The sequence below is a fragment of the Cyanistes caeruleus genome, chromosome 10 (assembly GCF_971803275.1).
Source record: "Cyanistes caeruleus chromosome 10, bCyaCae1.hap1.1, whole genome shotgun sequence".
Classification (NCBI taxonomy): Eukaryota; Metazoa; Chordata; class Aves; order Passeriformes; family Paridae; genus Cyanistes; species Cyanistes caeruleus.
The window spans coordinates 23329972-23356777 of NC_141710.1; the positions used below are offsets into that span (position 1 = coordinate 23329972).

At 44.3% G+C, this 26806-nt stretch overlaps 1 protein-coding gene and 1 long non-coding RNA gene across 3 annotated transcripts in view; both read left to right on the forward strand.

The window, feature by feature from the left end:
• Nucleotides 1–13630: 13630 nt before the first annotated feature.
• Nucleotides 13631–26806, forward strand: part of PPM1L (protein phosphatase, Mg2+/Mn2+ dependent 1L) — a 63595-nt gene continuing 50419 nt past the window's right edge. Inside the window, exon 1 of one of the 2 annotated variants that reach the window (XM_086843248.1) lies at nt 13631–14172. In XM_086843248.1, the coding sequence (XP_086699374.1) occupies nt 13774–14172 (399 nt within the window). In that variant the 5' untranslated portion in view covers nt 13631–13773. Of the gene's footprint in view, nt 14177–26806 lie in introns of both variants that reach the window. The other variant, XM_086843247.1, reaches the window with a different exon arrangement.
• Nucleotides 19203–26101, forward strand: LOC147651382 (uncharacterized). Its single transcript, XR_015274230.1, has 2 exons — nt 19203–21405; nt 21472–26101. It is a non-coding gene; the product is annotated as an uncharacterized LOC147651382 (long non-coding RNA).

Below are 26806 nucleotides of genomic sequence, written 5' to 3' on the forward strand. Positions count from 1 at the left end.
TAAAACTGATAAAATGTACTCACCTCTGGGGGGTGTGTGGGCTTTTGTGGACATCTTTCCATAACTTCCCCTGGAGGATTTCAAATAAAGATCCACTTTTCTATGACTGAAATGAGCTCGAGTTTCATTTCCACGCTGGAGAAAAGACAACGCCGGCACAGTTGGGCTTGGTGTTCTCCCTCTGCCCTCTCCGAGCTGGCACCAACATTTATCCCCCTCAGCTCCTCCTCCGTGCTGCCCAGGCTGGGGCATGGCTCACCTGAAACCTGCTGTGGTTTCAGGGACTAAACCAATGGACTGGGAAGGAAAAGCTGCCTAGAACAAGATGAAATGGAGAATGGCACAGATACAGAGCTGAGACTAGGAGCTGACTGAACTGGGAATTGTTGGGACCAGGTTCTGACCCATCCTGTTCTCTTATTTCCAGGATCATTCTGTATTTTGACTTCAAATATCAATATTTAATATGACCATCCTGTTCTCTTATTTCCAGGATCATTCTGTATTTTGACTTTAAATCAGGGGTGATGCCAGCCTTGCTATTTTGCAGATCTTCAGCGCAAATTGTACAAGAACTGGCTGAAGCAGTAAGAAAGGAATTTTATTTGTTTCTAGTAAAGAAACAGCAGCATTTTTAGCAACAGCACAGCAAAGTGGCATAGGATGGGAATCAGGGATTTTCCATTGCTCAGGGATCTCACATTCCCTGGCACTGCCATTGCCTCTTTCCCTCTCCTCTCCTCATTCAGCTTGGAAGTTGTGAACAGTGGGAATAAACACGCTCCAGAAACACTTCATCCCTTCTCCAGGAAGATTCAGCCCCTGATTCCATCCCCAGAAATGCTTTATCCCTTCTCCAGGAAGATTCAGCCCCTGATCCCATCCCCAAAAAGCTCCATCCCTTCTCCAGGAAGATTCAGCCCCTGATTCCATCCCCATAAATGCTTTATCCCTTCTCCAGGAAGATTCAGCCTCTGATCCCATCCCCAGAAATGCTTTATCCATTTTCCAGGAAGATTCAGCCCCTGATCCCATCCCCAGCACTGAGGGAATCCCAAAGCTGCCACAAAACTCAGCCCAGCTGCAGAAAAGTCTGAAAGGGCTCTTTAGAGAGCAGCAAGGAATTCTAAATCTAATTCTAAACTCTAAATGACTGCAGCCCGAAACCTCATGCTGGAACCACCGGGAATCTGGGCTTGGAATGTGCAAAGGAACATTCCAGCAGGGAATCATCAAAAGGAGAATCGGGGTGTGCTCGGTCCCAGCTGTGTCAACAACCACGGGACAAGAGCTGGGAATCCACCTGGGCTGTGCAGAAAACACCTCTGGAAGATAAATCAGGGAGGTGCAGGGAGCTGGGTGTGGAGAGGAAAGGCAGGGAATTAAAATCTGGGCTTTTTAGGAAAATATTCAGGAGGAGAGGATGAGCTCAGTGATTTTTTTAAGCCCCTCAGCCTCCCTGCCGAGAGCCAAAGTGGGCACGGCGCTCTGCCTGTGCTCCTCTCCAACCTCCTTCAAAGGAGTTTTTATCAATGCCATCAAACTGAAACTATTCCTAAGTTTATTTAAACTCCTTTTTCTTGTCTCTCCACGCTTTTAAAATTCTGTTTCGATCCCTGGTGCTTTATTTCTCTGAGGGAGAAGAGAATTCCACGGAGCTCTAGAAGGAAGATGGGGTGTAGATGATGGATAATCAGAGGAAGTTTGCCAGAAGTTTCTCCTCCACTGGGGAATCAGCCCATGGGGGGAGGCTAAAATACACAGAATTACATCTTTTGCTAGAATATTTTATATTTATTGTTCTCCAGGCCCCACAAATTTGGAACCTTCAGCTTTTTTTGGTCAGCTCTGGCCACACATGGTGGCAACACCTCTCAGAAAAGTGGGTCCACCTTCTATTTTATTTCTGGGTGACAAAACTGATTAATTGAGAATGAGATTTTGAGGCAGATTTTTCTTCAGCCTGATGTATTTTCTTACAGAAAGCAAATCTCCTGCGTTTCTGCCCTGCCAACATAATCAGTGCTGCTGCTGCTTTATTCATATTATTTTGACAGAAGTTCAGACCTTTCCTGGATATGAATCCTCTTTATTTAGATATTTCTCCTACACATGCCCTATTTTTTTCCTGGGACTGTAGACCAGAGAAAGGAGCAGGAATTTCTTTCTCCTTCCTGCAAGAAACAGGAATTTCTTTCCAGTGTAATAGTGGCTATTCCTTCTGTGGGGAAGTTTTTCGTGCTCAGTTTTTTATTCCCATAAAATTCTGCTTTGTGTGAAGTTTCCCAGGTTTTATTGTTGTTTTCTAGAAACTCTTCCACACTTTGCAAAACAGAGGTTTCTGCTGTGAAGATTTATTTTCAATGGGATCAAGCACTCCCAGGAGGGAGTTATTTTCTCTCCACAGAGCTAAAAAGTGGATTCTTTGTTAAATATGATGCAGTTATTTGGTAAATTAATTAATAAGAACTGGAATTCTGGATTTTAATCTTTGTTCTGCCTTGGTCCCTTTGGAGCTGCCACAAGGCCTCATTTTTAACATTTCTCTTTTCTTCCTCCCCCTTTCTATCCTCCTCTTATTAAGAGCCATTTGTCACTGTGGAATTTTCAGAATTTTACTGTAGATGTAAAAATATCTTCTTTTGTACATATCCATCTTCATGATTAATAACAGAGTGGACTAAAAAGGAGCAATTCCTTTCAGAATTACAAAAGGCTTTCATCCCATCTCCTCATCCCATCGAAACGAGGACATTTTCACTCCTGGAAATAAAAAAAAGGGAAAAAAATGAGGTGTTGCCACTCCTCTAAATCTAAATTTGAGCTCCCAGACTCAATAAATCACCCAAGAGAGGTGGAGATTTCCTGGAAAACGCAGCCCTAGTGATCAAGTGATGGATAATTTCAGCTCAGGGGTAAATCCCACCTCAGGACAGAGATTTGCAGCTGCCAGATTTTGGTTTTTTCTTGTATTTACTGCCAAACTTTCCAGTGGAACTCTCCTAGGGAAACCTTTCCCAGCAGGAATTTCTACTCTGAGCTTTTGGATCCTCAGGGATTTATGAACCACGAGGAATTCAATTTTTAATTCTTCCCTCGTTTTATGGCCTTGCCACCTATCGAAGCACCATAAAATATAAAAAAGGCTCTGCCACTCCACAGAGAATGATTTTTTCAAGACTTCACGGAGTTGCTATCGAAGCCCATTTTGTGTTTCATAAATTTTTATATCAAACATTCCTCCCTGGAATTTCTCTCCTGTCACAGTGACCTACTGGATTTTATTTTCTAGATAAATTCAATCCTTTCAGCCTCGTTTTCCTTGTGCCAGGTGTAACCCTGGAGGGCCTCTGTGAAAAATTGTTCAATGGGGAGAGAAAACAAAGCCCATTTTGGCAAAAAAAAAGGGCAAAAATTATCCACAGTTTGTCTCATTGCTACTTTAATGTGGAAATTCTCCTCTGCCTGCCTTCATATGCAGAGTCCAACTTAAAATGAAGGATATTTGTCAAAATAATCTTAATTTTGTGGAGAAAGGGAGAGTTCTAACTATACAGAACTGTCCTTTCAGCCAAAATTCTGCCACAGATTCATTAGGCCAAGATTTAGATGTGATTAAATGATCTGGGTGTTCTTGCAAATGATTTCTTTAAAAATAAATCATTGAAAAATAAAGAATTATTTAAAAGATCCCAAGAAACTGTTTTCCGCCAAAATAAAAACCAACAAAACCAAACCAAAAAAAGGTGTTACCATTTTCAAATGTTTCACTGAAAAATTTGTTTTTATGAAAATCCTAAAACCGACGTGATTCCTGAAGTATATATTTATATATATTTATAGTATATATACTATATATAGTATATATTTATATATATTTTATATAGTCTATATAGTATGTATATACTCTATATGGTGTGTATATATATAGTATATATTTATTTATATATATAGTATATATTTATTTATATATATAGTATATATTTATAGCAACTTTGAATCTTCAACACCCTCTTAAAATAGTTCTAAAGATCTAAATTTAGGAACAATCCCAGGCCTGTTTTAAATCTAAACCTTGAGGCTGGCAGGGGACAGAGCGGGCTTGAGGAGTTTTGTGGGAACAGTGAGAAAGCAGAGAACTGCAGAAATTCTGGCACTGAGGAAAAATCCAGGATATTTCCACCTTTACACCGTGCTCTTTTACAACTTTTTATGGAGTTAAACACACCAAAATACAGCTCAAGGGGGAGCACTATTTATCCTTTAAACACTATGAATGTGATTAAATAATTGAGCAAATTACTGTCAAAATCTATTCTGTGAGAAGAGCCAGCACTGAGCAGAGCTGCAGGAGTGTGGAAAGAATTATTAAATGGGATTTCCCCATTCATGTTTTTGATTTATGCACTGGGCTGTACAAATTCCACATCCAGCCAGCCCCACATTCCCAAGAATCCAGAATTGTGTGGAGGAGGACGCAGGCTGAAGGTCCCTGGGACTGTTTCTGTGCTGAAATATTTCCAGAGCAGGGTCCCAGTTAAAAACCTTTCCATTTCAGCTTGTTCAGCAGAACTTGGCTATTTAGAGAAAGTGATTTGAAGCCCCAGAACTTCATTAAATGTCTCTTGGTACCAGAGAGGAATTAAGTGAACCTTAAGGAAGTAATGGAGCAGCTGGAGAAATGGCACCTTTTTCAAATCTGCTTTATTTCACCCCAATATAGATTAGCCAAAGTTTAAAATCCATTTTCATTTCAAATGAGGGTTTCTTGCTCCTTCAGAGAGGTTCTGACTGACTTTTTTAATTTTATTTTATTTTTTTTATTGCTCCTTCTGCCTTGATATTTGCCCCTGTGAGACTTCTCGGAGGTTTAAGGACCTATCTGATTGATTGGGGTCTGAGGCTTTTCTTAGCTGCCATCAAATTCCCTGGAAAACTTCCTGAACTTCCTCAAATCCCCAGCTTTTGACTCAAACCTGGCTGGGAGGGAGCTCAGAGCTGAAGGTCACACAAGGCAACATTTCCTGCTGCAGCTCCAGCTCTTGCATCTCATCTTCTCCCTCCACCCCAGCACTGCAGAGAGAGTGAGAAACTCGGGAAGATAAAGAAAAATACCCTAAAGTCTTACAGCTAATATGTAATAACTACTAGAGGCACAGAATATTTGTGCATTTAGGTTTTTTCACCATGGTTCTGCCATTCCATGTGAAGGGAAAACTTGAAAAGGCACTGCAGGAGTGGGATCTTCCTTCTCAGGCTGCAAATCCATCTCCCTCCACTACCAAAGACTTCTGTGAGAGAGGATTTCTATGAATTTTCAGCTCTAGACAGGCCAGCTAAAGACAAACAATCGAAGAAAGACGGGTGAATCTGCAGGCAGCCCCCAGATCCTGCACATTCTGCTGTGTTTTGCTTTTCTGTCCTCACCTACATCAAGTCAGGAATTAATTCCTGTTGCTCTTGCTTGGGAACATAACCAGCAGAACCCAAATTTTGGCTGCTGGCCCAGCTCCTCTCCTCTAAGTGCCTCAGCCACCTCCTGTTCCGTTACAAATCCACAGCAGCACGTATTTGTTACACTGAAAGTGCTGTTCCTTAATGCTCAGCCAAGCTGGGAAATTATTTCTTGAATCCTTTACTTTTCCCATTACAGCGAGGAGCAGAAAGGAGAAACTGCTTGATGTGCACGCAGCTCTCTGCTTTTGCTTCCAAAGCCTGGGATTAATTCTCTCATTAAGGTGTTTCTGCTCAGTTGAGCTGCCTGTCCTCAGACACATTTCTTATGCTCAAAAGTTAAAGTAGGAAAAAAAAATCTGTCCCTGTGAGGGTGGGGAGGGGCTGGGATGGAATTCTCAGAGCAGCTGTGGCTGCCCCTGGGTCCCTGGCAGTGCCCAAGGCCAGGCTGGATGGGGCTTGGAGCAGCCTGGGACAGTGGGAGGTGTCCCTGCCATGGCTGGGGTGGGGCTGGATGGGTTTTGGGGTCCCTTCAACCCAAACCATCCCGGGATTTTCTGAGAGCCTGTGGAGGAAGGGCTGCGCTGCTTCACGCTGTCGCTTCTGGTGACACAGGAGAGAGGGGCTGGTGCCCCTTTTTATAGCAGCTCTGGACTCCCTGAGCCACCCCAGCAGCAGCCAGGGATGGGAGGAACCAGGGGGAAAATGGGAATGTGCAGAGTGGGATGTGGAAATCCTGGATCATCCCTGCAGCAAACAGCAGAGCCCAGGAGACCCCCGAGCACCGGCGCAGCCTCTGCCAGGCAGGATCTCCTCAGCTTTGGGAGAGGAATGAGGTGGGACAGGATTCCCCAGCTGAAACAAAACCCCAGCCCCAGAGAGGGAGGGGGATTGAGCCCGTCCTGGGACAGCTCAGCCTCTTCCCCACTGCCAGAGCTGCTCATCCCAGCTGTTGGGAGAGCAGGGATGGGATCCAGGGCAGGAGCCAGCAGGCCCCACACAGCACAAAGAGCCTGGCTCCTGCTCTCCCTGGTTTCTTAGCAAGCAATGGTTGATTTTGCTGGTTTATATATTGATATATTTAAATATGGATCTGATCTAGTATCAGTATCCAACTGTAACAGACAAAGAATCTTTAATTGATTAGGATTTCAGAGTTCATGCTTACTGGCAGTGCTGGGCCTGTGTGCAGGGTCACCCCTTAACTCACACTGCCCCAAATACAGGTGATCACAAACTTTTTATTTACCCAAATATTGAATACAAATACATATTCATAACCCAGTTCCCACCCACTCCCCGCTTCTGATGCTAATTAGAAAAATAGCAATTAAGCATGCGTGTTGTCCTTCAAAATGGGTTGGTGGTCTCGTTATGGGGAGTGGTCATAAAAGGGAGGAAGGGATTTAGCTCTTCCTCATTCTGACGTTTCTACCTTCTCAATTCAGTGACAAATGAACCCCTGGCCATGTTTCTAATTTCATTTTTCCACTTGGTTTCTGGTTTGCAATTCTCTTAAGTTCTTGAAGTTCCTTACAAGATTCCCAGCTGAACAAGCATAAGGTTGACAGACAATTAGTTATTGGCTAATGATTAGCTCCTAATTCTAGTAGTGCCTCTCTATTAAATTAAAGGATTAGTTTTTTATTAGATTTAATAAAAATTAATTTTAATTAAGGTCTTAGCTTTTCTAATATCTTAAATTCCTCAAAGTTTATGCTTCAATACCAGCCAGGAAAAGTGCAAATCCCTGCTCCTTATCTGTGGGGCATTATCCCAATGGATTGGGAAGGGGTTGCTGGGAGCCAGAGCCCCAGGACGAGGAGCTGTGGTCATCAGGTTGCTGCTTTTGCACCCTCACCTCCCTTATTAAGTAAATTTGTGATGATTTTCTCTCCACATCCCAGGTTTCCTGGTTGTTCTGGAGAATCCCAGCCCTCCACAGCACCCAGGGCTGATAATAATGCAGAAATCCCACGAGACACAGCATTACCAGCGGGCTCACAACACAGCAAGGAGCTTCCCCCCTGTACTTTAAATCTGTTTCATTTACTTGGCACAGCTGCTCTCCTGACTCCCAACTGGAGCGGGAAGGTCAGCACAGCACAATGTTTTTGGAGAAGTCAGGAGCTATAAATAAATCCCTTCATCCATCAGATAAACAGCAGAGGGATCCGTGGAGTTACATCCCAGCCCTTCCATGCTCCTCCTTTTTTCTCTCCTTTTCCAGCAGCTGAAGGCAGCTGCCAGTCATTCCCCCCTTCCCAAACAAAACCTGGGAACGTGGAACCTTTTGGGAGCTGGGAACGCTGAGAGCACCGAGGCTGGCAGGGAGGAAAGGTGGATTTAGGCACGTGCAGAGGAGCTGGGAGCAGCAGTAGGGGAGCCCACAGATGTTTGAAGCTCGTTCCCACATCTGGTGGCAGCTTCTGGTGCCTCAGGAGACCCAGGAGTGCCGTGGGAATTGGAAATTAAACCAAAGTCATCACGTTAAATCACAGCCAGACGATTTCCCCCGTTGAAACCCAGCTCCAATGCGGCAAATCTGCATCCTGAGGAAGCAGATGGTGCTGTGGATGGAGATCTCACCGAGTGGGGAGGAGGAGAGACGCTTCTGACAGCTGAAGGCTCCAGCCCAGGCAGCTATTTCGGGCCAAACCACGCCATTCCCATCACACCCAACAGATTGCCCAGGAGAGCAAACAAAGAGAAATGTGTTTGTCACTGCAGACACTCGAGGAGCACAGACAGAGCTTCAAACACCCTGGGCTGGGAGCTGAAAATGGGAATTATCCCTCTGGGAAAAAAATGGGGAAAAAATGGGAATTGTCCCTCTCCCTGCTGATGAACCCAAACCTTGGGTAGGATTCAGTGGAGCACAAATGTCTCTGAGCAGCTCATCCCTGTCCCCTGACACTGGATGGGTTTTAATCTTCTCTGAGTGTCCCAAACTGTTGATTCCTGATTTTTGATTTTTTATTTTTTATTTCTTTTTTGTTTTCTTTCTGTGCTTTTGTATTTGTATTTTTGAAGAAGATTATGGCTGTGTGAGGGAGGTTACAGCCACATCCAGTGGACCCCTTTGGTTTTCTGTGCCAGCTAATTAAATCCTCTTTCTTTTCCCAGCACTTCCAAAAAACATCTCCCATTCCAGCCCCAGAGGTGGGAACGCTTCATCTTTATTTATTTATTACTTATTGACAGCCCCTGTTGGATCAAACTTCAATCCAAACACCAACTCTTCATAAATCCTCCACCAGAAAAATCCTTTCACCGCCCTTATTCGAATATTTCCTTAACTCCATCACCAAAAGCTGGTGCTAAAGGAAGAAGCCTTTGGATCTGAGTCATGTTCCCGTGCCCAAGGAAACCCAAATCAGATGGATTATCCCAATCCTGCCCCAGAATGTTTCACTTTTTGGGATTTATTAAGAATTTGGCCAAGGGAAGGCATCAAGGCTGGAATGAACCTCTGGAATAGCCAAGGCAGCGAGTGAAATCTGGATTTTACACTCTGCAGGCAGCTGAGGGCACTGCTAATTTTAGTCTCAGAGAGGTCACCAAAAAAGGCTCCTGTAACCTCAGCTCTCCTCTCACCTCAGCTTTGGGACAAGCCTGGCCTAAGAACTTCATCCTCGATTTAAGCCTGTCATGTTCTGCATCCAAAAGTGCCTCAGAGTGAAAATGTGAGGCATTCAAATGTATAAATCAATTTTGCAGCCTCTTGCTTAATGCAAATTAAACAGTCTGCACCACAGACACGAAACAGCTGCTAAACAGAGCAAAAATTAATGAAGAAGAAAATTAAGATTGCTCTGTTGCTGCTTTTTATCAATTTGTGCCCAGACCCCAGGAAGGTTTCATGAGAACGCCGCCAGTTTGCAAAGCGATTCCAGATTGCTGAGCTTCCATTTCTATTTTCCTTTCTATTTTCCGTGTCCTGGAGCTCTCTGGAAAAGCAGGGAATTTGTGAGGAGTAATTGACACCCATTCCCAAATGTCTGCACTCTGCAGCTGGAATCAAAGCTCAGTTCACAGGAGAATTTTCAGCTTTATCTGCTGGATGTTCTGGTGGCATCCCGGGAATTTCCCAGTTCCCAGTGAGTTCACTTCTGGAAAATGGCAGGGAAAATCAGGAATAAAGGAGATTTTCTCTCTGCCTCCCAAAATATGTCATGCCCTGGAGAGGTGGGCTCCAAATCAATATTTTGGGGCTCGTGCTGCCACCAAGCAAAGACTCCCAGTGACTTCAGCGGCCAAATTTTTGTGGTAATTCCAGAATTCTGGTAATTCCAGAATTTAATTCCAGAATCAAGGCTTTGTGAGTTGATAAATCCCAGAATTTCCTTCTGAAATACATCCTTGGTTAAACTTTTCCATGAAATGAATATTGGCATCCTTATTCAATGTATCACTGGGTAGTTTGGCTCTGATACTCAAAATGAGAAGATGTAAAGGTTAATAAACAATGTCCCATAGTTTATTTGGGAAATGGGATTTTGTTTCCTTAAAATAATGTTCATTTTAGGTATCATTTACACCAAATTAGATCTTTATAATCAGGAATTATATACCCTGAGTAAGGCAGGTGTGGGATTTCGACCCCAGGCACCTGCAAGTATTTAACCAGGATGTCCTCATATTTCTAATTTACATATAATAATATAATATATAATATAAATATAAATAATATAATAATTCCACTGCTGTGTTTTGGTGCACACCACTCCACAGCAGAATTCTGTGTTTAAATCAAAGTTGTTAAAACCTCAGTCAGAAATCTCCCAGTGCCTCCCCTTCCCACTGACCCTGAGGTCACTTGGGGTGTCACAGGAGATAAAGGAAAATCAGATTTTACACAGGAAGATGTTACAGGATTGAGAATCCTGGAAAAGAGAAAGGAGCAACTTGGGTGGAAAATTGCTGTTTGCATCTGCAAATGTTCCTCTTCAGGGGAGCTGCAAAACAGAATTGCTGTGGTGGGATTTCACAGGGGTTTAGCAGGGGAAGGTAAAATTCCCCTGCAATTCTTGGCATTTGCTGCCAGATAAAATCCTGGCAATAATACCAGGAAATGTCATTTATATCAACTGAGATGAAAACTCTGGCAGGACAACTCAACCTTATTTACTGTTATCCAAACTAATGTACAAACCAGGTTCTGATTTTATTTATATTATTTAAATAATAATACAATAATTTAAATCACAATTTAAATAATTATTTAAATAAAATAATTTAAATAATTTAAATAATTATTTATTGATATTATTTAAATTATTTATAAATTTATATTTACATTAATTTGTATAATTTTAATAATTTTATAAAAGTTTATAAATTTTATATTATATATTTTATCTTATTTATATTTATATTTATATTTATATTTATATTTATATTTATATTTATATTTATATTTATATTTATATTTATATATTCATGTTCATGTTCATGTTCATATTTATATGTGTATTTATTTCTATATTTATATTTATATGTGTATTTATTTTTATATTTATATTTATATGCGTATTTATTTTATTTATTTTTGTTTTTGTTTTTGTTTTTGTTTTTGTTTTTGTTTTTGTTTTTGTTTTTATAATATATATTTATTATATATTTATTATTTTATTTCTATGTATATATTTATATTATTTATATTATTTATATACTTAATAACCGAGTTATTCCAATGCAGAACGGGGCCTGTGTCACCCTGAATATCCTAAAATTAACGTTTTAAAATATCAGGAAAGAAAAGCACAAGATTATTTCACTGCATTGCAGTCCTGACATGAAAAACTCCACTTTTACAGCTGAAATTATTGATACCGATTTTTCTATTCTGATTTTATATCTCAGCAGAAAAAAAGGGAGGTGAATCCACAGCTTTGGGGGAATATTTTGCTTTCATATTTTCCAGGATTAATCTTCAGTGAGTCACATTGTTGTGCACATCTGATTTACGGCAATAAAAGTATTTGAAGCTGAAAATCCTGAAAAAAACTTTAACTGGGCAGCAGAATTGAGCAAACAGCAACAGAAACATCCTCCAAATTTTAGCATCCCGGAGAGTATTATAGAACAGATATCCTACAGATTCTGGGAGTATTTTTATGAGGAAATTCCCATTAAATTAAATGTTTTTTGCACTGATTTTGTCCAGTAAAGCTAAATCCATCAGCGTTCTCACTGCTCATCCCTAGTGTGAAAAAATGGTAAATTCGGTTTGCAACTACTGGAAATTAAAGAGTTTTTTCACAAAAATTTCCTAGAAAAGCCGAATATTGTTGGTTTTTTTTTTTCTCTTGGAGCCAAAATAATTCCCAAGTTTATTCTGTTTATAATCCTGAATTCCTGTGTATTAGAGCGCTGAACAGAGAATGAATTCACATTTGCAGCATCCGATAATTTGTTTTCTGTGGCCAAAATATAAAAACCAAAGGATGCCCTGATGGTTTCCTGCTATGGGCGAGCAGGAGGAGGAGCTGTTGAGCAAGGAATGCTTTTTCCCAGTTTTCCAAGTGGATAATTCTCCAGTTTATTCACAAACCCGGCTCAAAAATCACTTTTCATTCCTTCCACAAGTGACCGAAAGCTTGAGGTCGCTCCCCTCAGCACAACTAAAATTAAATAGCGGCTGATACCCCGAATATTTGTGAGGTTTTTATTGCTGATTTCCAGGGTTTCAAAGAATCCATGGATGCTGAAGTTCTGCTTCTCCCCTGGGAAGATCTGCTGGAGTGCAGAATGAACCCTGGAGTTGGATTTTTTGGCTTGAGCTGGCTCAATATTCTCTGAATTTTGCTCTGAACTGGCGCAGAATTGTTGTTAATTCCCATTTAACCGTGGGCAGCTCCATCCCAAGGGCTGGGGGTCTCCATCCCACCTCCTGTGGTTTCCCCATCCCAGTTTTCCAGTGGGACCTGGAGGCCTTTCCTGCCCTTCCAAACCCTCCCAAAGGGAAATTCCAGATGCTCCTGGAACCAGCTCGGCCTCTCCCGCTGGATAAAATACGTGGGATTGATTAAAGGAAATCTCATCCGTGTGGAGCATCCTCTGCTGAATCTGCTCAGGATTTTAGGGAAAGCTGGCTGAAGGAGGGGCTGGAAGGGATTTGTGACCTCTGGGTCTGGAATTATTCCCTTCACAATTCCAGGGCCTGGACACAAATTGCCAGCAGTGAGACGCAGCTTCCACAGGAACCACAGTTCCACGTTTATGCTGCAGTAAAATGACAAATAAATACTGAATTGGCTGGCGGGAGGGAGCAGCATCCTTATTTTGCATTTATTTTATCTTTCCTTTAAAATAAAATTAATAGAATTTTAAAAGCCTAATTAAATTGATATAAAAAATTCTAATTAAATAGATACTATATTGCTATAAATATCAATAATATTATTGTTTATAGTCCAGCAAACTTCTGCTCACACACTCGCAGCTTATGGTGGTTTCCAGAGCTTGCAGAAAAATGACAATTTACAGAAAAGGGTCAGAGAAAGATGATAGATGTTCTGGGGTTTGTTTTTTTTTTTTCTAACAAAATGCTACCTTGGCAAGCTCTACTCTCGGTTTAGTAATTGACAAAATCCTGCTTTGAAATTTGCGTTGTGACTGCGAGCTTGTGAAGGGAATTGGGGAACACCTGAGAGTCAAGCTCATCCTTTGGAAGAACCCCAGAACGATTTGTGTTGGAAAGGGACTTCAAGTGGCATCGCATCCTATGGGCAGAGACACTTTCCACCACCCCAGGCTGCTCCAAGTCCGACTGGGCTTTGGACACTTCCAGGGACGGGGCACACTTCGATTAAACGATTTTTTCCCTTTTCCTGCCTCATCCCCCGGCCGCTCCCGGACTACAACTCCCAGCACGCCCCGCGCTCCCCCGTGCCTGCGCGCTCCCGCGGGGGCTGCCGGGACTTGTAGTCCCGCGGCGGGGCGGGGGCGGCGGCCGGGACGCTCCGCCCGGGTGGAAGGAGGGCGGGCCGGCGCCGGGCGCGGGGGACACGGGACGCAGGTACCGCGGGCTGCCGTGCCAGCCACCTCCCGGGCCGAAGCGCGGCGGCCGGCGGCGTTCAGGAGGCATCCGGCGGCGGAGGGTTCGGCGCAGCCATCGGCGGGCCCGCGCCCCCGCGGCAGGGACGGGGCGCCGCGGGGCCGGGGCGCGGCCGCCCGGGAGCAGCGGAGCCGCGGGGAGCGGAGCGGAGCGCGGGGCTCGGCGCTGCCCGGCCGGCCGAGCATGCACTGAGCGAGCGGCCCCGGGCTCGGAGCCGCCCCGCTGCATGCTGTGGGGAGACACGGTCGCGATAATAAATGATAGAGGATACAATGACTTTGCTGTCTCTGCTGGGTCGGATCATGCGTTACTTCTTGCTCAGACCGGAGACCCTGTTCTTGCTGTGCATCAGCCTGGCCCTGTGGAGTTATTTCTTCCACACGGATGAGGTGAAAACCATTGTTAAGTCCAGCAGGGATGCGGTGAAGATGGTGAAGGGCAAGGTGGCCGAGATCATGCAGAATGACAGGCTCGGGGGTTTAGACGTGCTGGACGCTGAGTTCTCCAAGACCTGGGAGTTCAAGAGCCACAACGTGGCTGTCTACTCCATCCAAGGCCGGAGGGACCACATGGAGGACAGGTTCGAAGTAATCACTGACCTGGTGAACAAGACTCACCCCTCCATCTTCGGGATATTTGATGGGCACGGAGGAGAGGCAAGTGCTCAGCTGGAAAAAAAAATAAAAAAAAAATAATAATACAACAGCACCAAAAAAAAAAAAAAGGGGGTGCGGGAGGGAGGATGGGGCAAGGCGTGGATGTGCTCTCACCCACCAGGTTTGTGTGGTTATCTTGTGCATTGTGGGGAGGGGGATTTGTGTGCTTTTGGCAGGGGGTGGATGTCTCTAAAAAAAGGGCTGTGTAATCCTCCCTCCCCTTTACCCCTCGTTACCCCTTCCGCCCTCAGCACGGCATAAATGTGTCTGTACCCCCCTCGCCCTTTGCAGTAGTGAAGGTTTAACTGAAGGAAAAGCTGCTGGAGGTGGCTCTGACGTGCGTGGAATAACGATGATGAGCACAAACTCCCCGGAGTCATCTTTTGTTACAGCCGAGTGTGGTGTGATGTGATTTTGGCAGCGGGCTGGCTTCTCCCCCGGCCAGAGCCCGGCTCACGGGCAGAGCTTGGACAGGAGCGCTGCTGAAGGAGCCTCAAGTGTGTAAAATGTGCTTTCAGCAGTTGCAGTGAGCCAGCCGAGCATCGCGTGTGGGAATTGTGTGGAGTCGGTGTCACCAGGAGCGCGCTGTCCCCTCCCCGCCGGAGAGCCGGGCCCGGCTGGCAGTGAGGCACTCGGGTTTTGGGGCAGGCCGGGCTCCCCCAGCCTGGGCTCCCTCAGCCTGGGCTCCCCCAGCCAGGGCTCCCCCAGCCCGGGCTCCCCCAGCCTGGTCTCCCTCAGCCTGGGCTCCCTCAGCCTAGGCTCCCTCAGCCCGGGCTCCCCCAGCCCGGGCTCCCTCAGCCCGGGCTCCCTCAGCCCGGGCTCCCTCAGCCCAGGCTGCCCCAGCCCGGGCTCCCTCAGCCTGGGCTCCCTGATGATTCCAGCTCGCCGGGATGTTCCGCGGATTGCGGATGATAAATGCTGGAGCTGCAGCTTCCTCTGCCTTTAGGATGTGGTGCTGCCACGCAGCTTTTGGTGTGGCACAAGGCACGCGTTTCGTAACTGGGGGAAAGGACGGGGAATTTGTCCTTGGGTGGCAAATCGGCCCCGGCAGGGTTTTGGCTGGGAGCGAGAGAACCTGATGGGATGATGGAGAGAAATGTTGGGGATTTGCTCTGTGAGAGCCTGGGGGTCCCTCCGGCTGCTCCCCCGGATCCAAGAGTCAAAATCCTTCCTAGCAAAGCTCTGGCAGTGCCCAGACATTTGTGGGGTGGAAGCTGCTGCCCTGCTAAACCTGGAAGAGATGCCTGGAAAATCCAGGCCGTGGGCTCAGGATTGGGAAACCTCTGCCAGCCTTGGGAAGGCACTCGGGCTCTCCTCACGGTGTTTGGCCCCGTTTAAATGAACGCAAACTCTTGGGATATTGAGATTTGTTGGCTTCTTGAAAATGCTGGTGGTGCCTGAGCCCTGTTTTGGGGTTTTTGTTCGGTTTCAGTCGGGGCACAGCTGTGCCAGCTCCTCCTGGCATCCTTGGGCCAGTTCTCTGTCCCTGGGCGTTGGAGGAACACAGGTGGAAATGTTGATGTGTCCCAAAGCTTTTCCTGGAGGACCTGAGCAGTTCACTGGGGACATCTGGGGCTCTTTGTCCCCAGGAAGGTGCTGGGGCTGTGCCTTTGTGTAAACCGAGTTTCCTTGCGGGAACCCAGCAGCCCAAACAACCGGGGAAGTATCTGAGTGGTGTTTTCAAACAGAGCATTCCGAGCTTGTGGGATCCAGCGTGAAAGGGGGATCTGATTTCTTTCATTAATTTTGTAGCTTGCCCTGCACGAGGCTGCAAGCTGAGGGTATTAAATAACCCCCAGCCAACGCAGGGAACGGGGGCATTTAGCTGATGTGCCCCGCAGATATTGCCTGCTTTGTTGTGCATCTTGAAATTCCATCCGTGGGATGCGTTCCTGTTGGATCCGTGGAAAACTCGTTGGCCTTTTGTGTTCTGCTTCCTCAGAACTCACTCTGGCGGATTCAGTGGCAAAGTACAGGGAGGTTTTTTAATTTTGAAAGGTTCAGCAGAACTCTCCACAAATCTTTCTAAATATAGTGCTTTATGAATGTATCCGTCTGGCATCTGTTATTCATAATGGAATCCCAAGTGTTCTTCGTGGCCTTTACTCCTGCAAAAATAAGTTGAGGACTTAATTAGTTTCAAGCTTTAAGTTTTTGGTAAAACTGTTCAGAATAGCTTGAACTGTGTGGTGTGCATACAGCAGAAAAAGAAATAATGAAAAGGTTTTATTCTAAGGGGGTTTTGTAATTTTGAGTAGAAAACAAGGGACAAGAAATAAAAATTCACGTTCTTATTTAATCCCTACATTTTAAGTCTCTATTTGAATGGGGAGGTTGGATGTCTTAATTTATTTTACTTTTTTATAAAACATAAAATACTCTGTGAAACACCTTATCTACTCACGTAGCAAAGCCCTGGTGAAGGTTAAATTTTCCTTATGGGCTCCCATTCCATTTCTTTATGTGTATTTAAAGAATAAAGAACAGCTGATCCCTGGGGTTACGTGTGAAACATACTGTTCTATATGGGGAAAAATTTGTTTTTCCAAACAGCCAATAGCAGAAATGAGATGCCAGATGATTTATTTCCAGCTATATGCCAGGGAGTCTGTCTCCATTAATTACTTCCTGCCATGTCCCATTGAAGTGGAAGGATGGAGGAGCATGATTCAAGCAGCTTCAATTACTGTGCACTGCTAATTTATGAGGATTTCTGAGTTCTGCTTTCATGTCGCCAACATTTTGCATAAATTCTGCTTTTCTCTTATGTCATTTCCTCTTCCAGCTTCCAGTTTTAGCCTGGATAGGTTGGCAGCCATTGCTTTGGATTTTGTGGGTGGCTCGAGGAGAAAGGAGTAAGCAAAAATAATTATTCATGCTCTGCTTTGCTGCAGTAACTTCTGAAATGCAAGAATGTTTCAGAGAGAAAATTGGACGTGGGGTGTGTAGTGCAATCTTTTAATAAATGTTAGTTTCTTGGAGATATAATGATAATTATGATAATAATAATAATGCAGAGAAGGTAGAGGTGAAAGAAGTAGATTTAGAAGGAACAAAGAAAAGTTGCTGCCTGTTGTCTCACTGAATGACTTTGGCCAAAGGACCACCCTGCAAGGTGATTTAACTTGGAAAACAAAAAATTTCAGTTCTCTCATCAGCTTCTTTTTAAGGTGCAAAAATGTCTTGAGTGCTTTTTTTTTTTTTTTTCCCTTGCCCTTTTTCCTTTATTTAGGGATTTTGGAGCTGTCCAGGCTGGAAGATGGAGCAGTGTCAAACTCCACAAACTGACCAAATAACAAATGATGAGCTGGGAAGCTGAGCAGAGGAAAGGCTGGCTGCTTAATGAGAATGATTTCCCTATTTTAACTGCCATTTACTCTCAAATATTTAAGGTTTAAGCACGCAGTTTAATGAGATCTCAGCATTAGACAAGGGCAAAGTAGCTCAGCTCCCATCTGCAGTTTTATAGTTATGGCTCTGCTGTAAATCACCCGTTTTTTTCCTAACCCTGTGGGGTGAAGGTTTTAAAAATAATTATGGTAATAGATAGTAGCTTCCCCTGCCTGGGCTTGTTTGCAGTCCTAAACGGATGTGGGATATTAAGGCTCGGTAACAGTCTCATAAAAAATGTCTCTTTTTATTTCCCTCCACCTCCTGAACGGGGACGTGGCAAGACTTGTCCCTCATGATGTGTAGTTGTGGGCAAGAGCTTTATTTTGCACGGAATAATTGGGTTCTGGAGCTGCTGAGCCAATGTTTTAGGATGTAAAATGCACCTTTTTATTCTTATTTTTTATTCCCAGTGTAGGGAAAGGCTGGGGAGCTGGGATGGGGAAGGAGGGAACGGTGGGTTTCAGGATCTTGAAATCAGCAGGACTGAGTGCTGGCAGAAGTCTCTGGTTACTGATGAACTTAGAAAGACACAAAAAAATATTAAAAAAAGGGAAATGTCAGTAGATAATGGTGGAGAGTCCTGAGGAGCTGCTGTGGGGCTCTGGAAATGGGAATGCTGAGGTGAGGCCTGGGGGAGAGGACACTGTGCCAGCTGTGGTTAAACAAACCTGCTGTGCATTCAAATCCAGCCCTCTGCTCCTCGCAGCACAAGGTGTTTGTGCTGTGCTGAAAGAAGAGAAAACTGGCAATTTTACAATTTTAGTGCATTTTTGGTTTGTTTTTTAATCTGCTAATTCTAATTCCAGTCCCATCCCTGTGATACTGAACTACTTAAGTGATCTCAGCAATGAAAATTTATCTATCGGGCTTTTGAGTCAAGGCCATTCAGGATTAATGGCTTGGGATTTTATAAAAGGTAGGAATAAATCAAACAACAGCTTGGGAGTTTCTCTGGTTGTTCCAGCCCAGTTGTAAGGTGAGGTCCTTGAGGGTTTGCAGTTTTTAAAGAGAAACTGCTGGCTCGGTTTTCCTTTTATAGGAATTTCCTTTGGTCTCTAATCTAAAATCCCCTGCAATGTGCCCAAATGTTTGAATAAATATTTGCATAGGTGAGGTCATGTTGATAGGCAAGTCCCAGATCTGTTTATGAATTCCCCTCCAGTGGCCTTAAATACAAGTCCAAAATGATCTACAGGAACTTTCCTGTCATTTTGTTTAGTTTGTTTAAGTTTCATTCTTGCATGTCATGCTCCAGGATTATGATTTTCACCCTGCTGATTCGATTTAGGGTTAAACTCTACGCTTATTTGCTGTACAAAAATTGATTAAAATGCTGTAAAAAGCTGTAATTGGAAGGAGGAACTTTAATTGCTGCCATTCAGGGGCTGTATCATTTGGTGTAGGATTGAGCCTTTTTTTCAATTTTGATAAAAATCAAGAAGTCAATTAATTTTTAATGTGTTTTGCCAGCTTTGTTTTAACCGGTGTTTCCCTGTCTGAGCTCTCAGGCTGCCGACAGATTGCCACTGGTTTAATGAAATCACTTTTGATTAGGAGATGCTTTGAGATTATGAAGGTCATTGAAGTTTTCCCCATGAACTTGAGGAGCTCAAGACTCCTCCACAGGACAAGTTGATGTTGGGAATTTCTGTGGATGGGGAAGAAACAATCTTGGAGTAATGGGATTTTAATCATTCCCGTTCCACAGCTCAGGAGTTTGGATATTTTTGTGTTTAATAATGTGAGAGGAAAAAAAAAATTCATGCCCTCTGTCATGTGGGTTAATTAAACCAGCAGATTGCTCTGTCTCCAGTGTCGTGTTTCCAGGATTTCTCCTCCCTCCCTTTTTGCTGGAAACCCAAATATTTACGGTGTAAATTGTGCCTTAAAACTGCGATTTGGCTTCTGGCGGTTTCACTTCTGAAACAATCTCTTGGCACGTGGTTGCTGTGTTTTTGCTGGTGGCTGCAGTTTCCTGCAGCAGTTTTGGCACTGTGGGGATGTCCCATGCTCGTGGCAGGATTCCCATGCGCTGGATCTGGCATTTCTAAATTTTCTTTTCTTCTTCCCATGACTTTTAGCCCTGCCCCTTTTCATCTGGGGTTTTGTGTCTTCCTCAGCACACAGGTATTGCCTGCACTGAAGTGAAATTCCACCTTTCCTCAGCCTCAGGAGCCTTTGGACATGTTGATGCTCTCAGAAATGAGCTGGATTGTGCTGTGGGATCAGCCAGGTTTCGGGATCCATCCCTGGAAGTGACTAAAGCCAGGTTGGACAGGGTTTGGAGCATCCTGCTCTACTGAGAGGTGTCCCTGCCCATGGGAAGAGATGGGATTTAAGGTCCCTTGCATCCCAAACATTCCAGGAAAGGCAGTCCAGAGGTACCTGGCACTAATTTCTCTTCGGTCTTGAGGTTCAGGTCTTGATCTTCCCTCAGAGCACAGAAACATTGACAGATCTGGGAAAAGGAACAAAATGCTCATGTGCTCCTCCTGCTTTGAATCTCTGCCCTTGCAAGGAGACTTCCCAAACCTAATTTAAGGGCAGCAGCTGCTCTAATTATGCACAGAATGTCACACGCCTCTTGCTCCAATTTTTCACTGCAATATTTGGTAAATTCTCAAAGTTTCAGGGGAGTCACCCCCCTGTGCCCCACACACACTCTTCACCCCCATTCCTCATCTCTGCTGGTCCTGTGCCCACACTTTTGTCCCTCATCCCACAAACCCTCAGGGAATGCCGTGTCCCAAGGAGCTGTTCCCATTCCAGCTCTCCTGGGATGGACTGCGTGCTTTAAATCAGAGTTTGGAACTCCAGGTTCCCTCTGGCCGCTCCTCTTGCTGCTCAGCTCCTCCAGCAGTGGCTCTGTCACCAGATCCCAGCCCAGCTGGCCAAACCAGTTCCTCTGGCTCAATCCCAGCCCAGGAGTTCTCCCATGCAGGAGAAGGTCATCAACATTTAATGACCCTTTTTCTTTATGAGCCTGTAGACTTCCACTTTGCCCAGAAGGTCATGAGACAGCAAAGGCTGCAGATAAAGCAATCCAAAAAGGAAATTTTCATCCTGACAATTCCATGTTGGATCTCCAGGCTGTTGTAATTTGTGTGTAAAATCAGGAGTTGTAACGAGTTGCAGATTTTTATTTTGTTTTCCCCTTTTGGGCTGTTTTATGTGCTTTTATTCTTGTTTTTTAGCTGGTGTTTAACACTTCAGCTGGTGGTTTTATTAAAGCAGTTTAAAGCTCGTGCCAAAAGTAGGTTTCATTTGAAAGCAGCATGGCTTTGAAAAAATGCAAATTTCATTACAGTTTACAAGAGAAAAAAGGTTTGCAGGCAGCAGAACACTGACAAATACTCAGGGTAAGTGAGACTGGTGAGAATGGTAAATTTCAGTTGAAATAATTGCTCATTTATGCCATGAAATTGATGTTTATGTGGCAAATACAGCTTGGACCAGATCAGGCCTGATCCAGGAAGGATCAAGGGAAATATTCTGGTCCTGCTAAAAGCCAGGAAGAACAGAAAGTCCTTGTTAAGAGCAGGCTCTCAGGTCTGGAGTGGTTTCCCATCAAATAATGTGGATGGAGCAGAAATCCACCTTTCTGTCTACTCGTGTGGAAAAGCCATCCCAGAAAAGCAGCAGGTGGTGGATAATACACTGAGCTGGGAAAAGGGCAGGAGGGATGAGCAGAGGGGAGAAGAGGAAAGGAGGAATGAGAAAAGGAGACAAAAGGAAGGAGGAACGAGCAAAGTGGAGAAGAGGAAGGCGGGAAGAAGGGATGAGCAGAGGGGAGAAGAGGAATGAGGGATGAGAAAAGGGGACAAAAGGAAGGAGGAATGAGTGATGAGCAGAGTGGACAAAGGAAAGGAGGGATGAGCAGAGTGGAGAAGAGGAAGGAGGAATGAGAAAAGGGGACAAAAGGAAGGAGGAATGAGCAAAAGGGACAAAGGGAAGGAGGAATGAGGGATGAGCAGAGTGGAAGGAAGGAGGGGAAGAAGGGATGAGCAAAGTGGAGAAGAGGAAGGAGGGATGAGCAAAGGGGACAAATGGAGGGAGAAAGGAACGTCATTCTTTGGGTCAGGGCTGTCACCAAGCCCCGAGAGCAGCGTGGCAGCACAAAGGATTGTCCTGCTGCTCCTACAAACTGATTGTGATGCTGAGACATCGCCTGCTCTCATCATCTGTGACCTTGTCTGCTCCCCAGCTGCGGGAGCAGCTGACATCTCCAGCCACACAATCAAAGGACGTGTTTTCACTGCTAAGCCACATCGCAATTAGCCACGGCTCCTCGTGTGGGCAAACCTCAAAGTTCCCCCAGAGAAATGAGCACTTATTTGCATTTACTTTCAGCGCCAAAGTGTTATCCCTTGCAAATTTGCTCATTGTCATAAGTGTTGATAAAGCCTTTTTTTATTTTTTTTTTCCCCTCCAAATCCCCTTCAGGGGTAAACATTTGATTTTATTAAGTTCTTTTATAATAGCTGAAGCTGTCATACAGCACTGCTTTCAATCAATGTGCTTTTTAACGTAATAAATCTCTTTACTTTTTCATTCTCTTCCCGACAGAAAACTGCTGGAGGGTGTGAAACATTTCTTCTGAGGGAAAGCGCGTGGCCCATAATACAGCTCTGTGCTGTGCCACTTCTTTAAACTTCATTTTTAAATGGGAATGTGATTTATTTCCAGGTAATCTGTGCATGGACTGCATTTTCCCTGGAATGTATGCTCCCTCCAAACAAACACTGAGGTATTGAAATATCTGATTGTGCTTGGCATGAAATAAAATCTCTGTCCAAGGCTGTGTGCTTCAGGGATGAAGTGTGGGAGTAGGAGGAAGGGGAGAAGGAAACATGCTTGTCTCTTTAGTGTTCTGATGTTTATAGCCCTGAGCTTTCAATTCCTGCTTTGCAATGTGAATGGGTTTTTTCTGATTTTTCTAGCTTTATTTTTTATTACTCAAGTGGTCTTGGAGATGTCTAGGACGTTATGTAGGATGTAGAAGGTGCTTTTCGTGATTTTTTTTTCTTAAAAAGTGGCATATATGTGATGTGGTTCCTGTGGTTTTATTTCTGCTGGGAAGCAGGGAAGTTGAACAAGAGTCTGGATAATCCTACCAAACAAAACTAGTTTTTTATTGGATATTTATTCCTAATTATCTGAAGTTTGGCCCTTTCTTGGTGTGGAAGGAAAAGGGAATCACAGGTGAAGTTTGGCTCTTTGTTGGTGTGGAAGGAAAGGGGAATCACAGAGGGAGAAGCTCCCAGTTCCCAAGGAGGAGAGGAGCAGTAACCCTGGGAAGGCAACAATCCCTTCTCCCCAGAGTGGAGTTAGCTCAGGGATGTGGGAGATGCCAAACTGGTGGAATCCATCCAGTGCCCGAGGGGCTGGATTTGTGTGTGAGGTGTTTCCATGTTCAGGATGATCCTGGTTTCACCTCAATGTTGGGTTTGTGTGTAAGGTGATTCCATTATCCCAGTTTCCTCTCAATGCTGGATTTGTGTGTGAGGTGATTCCATGTTCAGGATGATCCCGGTTTTCCCTTTGTGTGTGAGGTGATTCCATGCTCAGGATGATCCCGGTTTTCCCTTTGTGTGTGAGGTGTTTCCCTGCTCAGGATGATCCTGGTTTTCCCTCGGAGCAGGCTGAGGGGAGCAGCGATCCCCAGCTTTTAGCAGCGCTCCTCTGTGACTCTGAAAAAAATCACTTTAATGTGGTTTAACTCCAGGTGCTGTGGGCACTAAACTTCTCCCTCTTTGTTCCTGCCCACATCTCTGCTCTCCTGGCACAAATTCCAGCCGCTGTTCCTCAGGAACAAAGCGTGGGAGCAGCTCCTGCTCCACGGTGCCAGCGCCACTCGGCACCACCACAGCAGAGGAGACCCCCCAGAAATATTCATGTCAGGTGCTGCTCGATTTCCAGAGCGTTTGGGGTGACACTCCCTCATTTTTCCAAATCTTTAATGCCATCATCTAAAAAACATCCCTGAAGTTTGACTTTTTTAAGAGCCTGAGGACTGCAATCACAAGGAGCGGTTTGGGAAGTGAAACGATGACGGAATTCTCGGTGGATGAACATTCCGTGAAAGATTTGTAATCCTTGGCAATTAGGAAATTGTTGCTGAGGTTAATGGGGATATTATTTTTAACTTTGAGGGCAGGAGCAATCTCCTGCCTCCAGGATAGAATTATTTCAATCAGTGCTCTAAATAAGCACTTTCTGTGGTGGTTTAAATTGACAAACATTTAAATCATCAACCTGAATTATTTTTTAGCTGTTACGTACCCTGATATATTGCTTCACATTATTTTTATTTTGCATTGAGGCAGAATGGTGTTTACTACCAATGTTTAGTTGTGTGAGGTTGGGGGTTTTTCCCTGTTTTTTTTCCCTTACTTTGTGGATATCATTGCTGTAAATAAAAGCAGAGTGAAAAGCTAAATAAGAAGCCAAATAATGTGATTGGATCAGGAACCTTCTCCTCAGACTCCAATTATAACTGGAATTACAGACAGACAAGAATTGGAGGTAATTCTGCTCCAGGTAACCACAACTTCAAAGGGAATGATAGCAAAATAGTCAATTATTTTTAAAAAACACACATTTTTTCCTGCTTTTAGGTGAAACTCCTGGTAGGAGCTGGTTACCACTTCAATAATTCTATTTTTCTCCAAACTACAGAGACAAATACATGCTGTTTACATCTGTTACTTTAATTAATTATCATGTTAGGGTGATGTCGTCTCAGGCTTTGAGAAATAAATTTTGTTAATAGTTTTATTTTTTTTTTAAAAAGAACCAACTTATCTGCCTTTTTGTGCTGTATCACAGCTCCAGGCAGTAGCTGCACACTGGGTCAGGCTGCAGCACTGCATGTGATGAGTAGAAAAATACTCCAAGTAAATTTAAGGAATCTCTTGGGATATGTTGGAGCACTCCAGGCTTTTAAGCTGCCTGAGTTGGAGTTTGTGAATTCTGAAGTGTCCCTGTAAACATTCAGTTGAGAGAGCTGAACTCCAAACAGCCTCAGATGCCACAGCACAAGAGCCAAAGAAAGCGTTTCCAGCTGCAAATTGGAATGAGTTGTCTCAAATGCAGGTTTTAAAAGCTTTTTTGGCATGGTGGTGTCCATCTTCTTAAGGAAAAACCTGCTGGGGAGGGAAGGTGGCGTGGATGGAGAACAGGAAAGGCTGTAACCTCAAACCTGTTATAGAAAAGAGATGTTTTTACTGGAATGTTTTGTTGCTGAGTTTCCCAGCACCTCAAATTGACAGGAAAGCTGAATACAATTCCAGTGGCAAACACCATTCAATCAAGATTTTTATTTTTTTTTGAATACACAAATTAAAGTGGCTTCAACCGACCTCACTTGGGCCTCTGATTCAAAGCCTCTCAAAAGTGGGTCACAAAAACATATTATACCTCTGTGAACAGGTGTTTCCAGCTCATTTTACAGGCTCAAATTTCTGCTTACGTCTCTTGGCTGCTCTCATACATGTCAGGAACACAACTGAAAATAGAAATTTGTAGCCCCTCTCTTGTTTTCTCCCAGGTGCAACTGCTCCTTTTATTTTTTTTTTTTGTCAGACACCCCCTGTGTACCTTCTGTTATTTAATGTGACACCAGCACCTTCCTGCTGGGCTTTGCAGGCCCCAGGTTCTTTGCTAAATGTGATTATTCAGAAATTAATGGCGCTTAAGACCTGGCAGGGCCAATTCTTATTCCAGATCGTGGATCTGGGTGCTTTTTTTCCACACCAAAATGAGTTCCTGAGAAACCCTTATTTGAACCTGGGCCAAACCCTGAGCTGTTGGTCATGTTTTGGTTTGAAACAGAATCTTTGGTTCAAAAAAGTGATGGTGATAGCCAGGCAGGGGTGCCAGACGAGCTGTGGAGGTTTCAGGACACCCATAAGTGAATTAACCCCAGAACTTCCAGCCCTTCTCTCAGGGAACATCATCCCTGTGCTCACCTGTTCCTCGGGAAAGGGACTTGGTGTTCCCTCTCCTTGCCAGCACGAGCCTTTCCATGCAGGCAAGGTTGGAAAATTTGCTGTAATTTGCCCTCTCTGGAGCAGCACAAAGAAAGAAATGAGAAATGAAAGTGTTGCCTTTGGCTGAAGGGCTGCAGGTGCTGCAGGGTGGGCTCCTGGGGCTGCACTCTTTCTTCTCTCTCATTTTCTGCTGCTGAGACTTAAAAACATGCCCTGGAAACACTAAAAATCTCCTGGAAGCTTTTGATCCGAGAGCCCAGCTCCTCAGAGAATGGGGATGTGGGCATGGGCAGTGTGCTCTGATTTAAATAAGGGGGAAAAAAGTTAAATTAGGGAACATAGCAGGGCTTATTCTTCTGATGAAAATTCCCCAGAAGATCGAGTTAAATGGTTTTTTTGGCTTTCACTTTCAAAGTTACCTTAATAAAACCTTTAAGGCCTCCTGATCTGTCTTGAATTAAAGTTGTGTATTGCAAGAAAACCGCTCTTAGCAGTGAGGGGCATCTCAAGGTGACCAGGGACGAGCTGGGGACAATAACAAGAAATTAAATTAATTACATTGTAAGTGAGGTTGCCTGTGTTTTATCCTGCCTCTGTACAGCCACATGAGGAGAGGAAATCAAATGAGGAAAGCTGAACAGGATTTTATTATTGCCTGAAGCTTGGACAACTCCACGCCACGGGAAAGAACCTACAGGCATTATTTTTGTGCAGGAGGAATTGGTGACACGTGAGGAAAAAGAGATAATGAGTGGTCAAAAGCAGCAAATATGTAAATATTTTGTAGGGAGAAGTAATTAGTGGTTGGAATGAGCTCACACTCAGCCCTGAGCTGCCAGAGGATCTTGATTTCCCAAAGAACAGTTTGAAAACACATCAGTGGTGCCTTTTCTCCTGCACTCATTAAGTTGCTGTGGCCAGGAGTGGCATTATTTAAATGTCAGGGTTCAAGAGCCTGCCAGGAAAGTGTGTTTAGAGGAGGAAAATGCACCAAAACACTCCAGCAAAGCTCGTTTTGCTCTCGTGTCCCTGCAGGTATCCAAGTCCTGGGAGCACAGCTCCCGTCCCTCGGGGATTTGTGGGAGCAGCAGTTTGGATCTGATAATGTGGAATTATCGCTGCTCCCTGTGTTTCAGCATGAGGTACAAGGGCAGTGTTGACTTCACTCTTCCAGGTGTGGTGGTTTTCCATATCTGAGGAACCTCTTGGAGTTAATAAACATTTGAATTTGATCTTACTTGCGGCAGCTT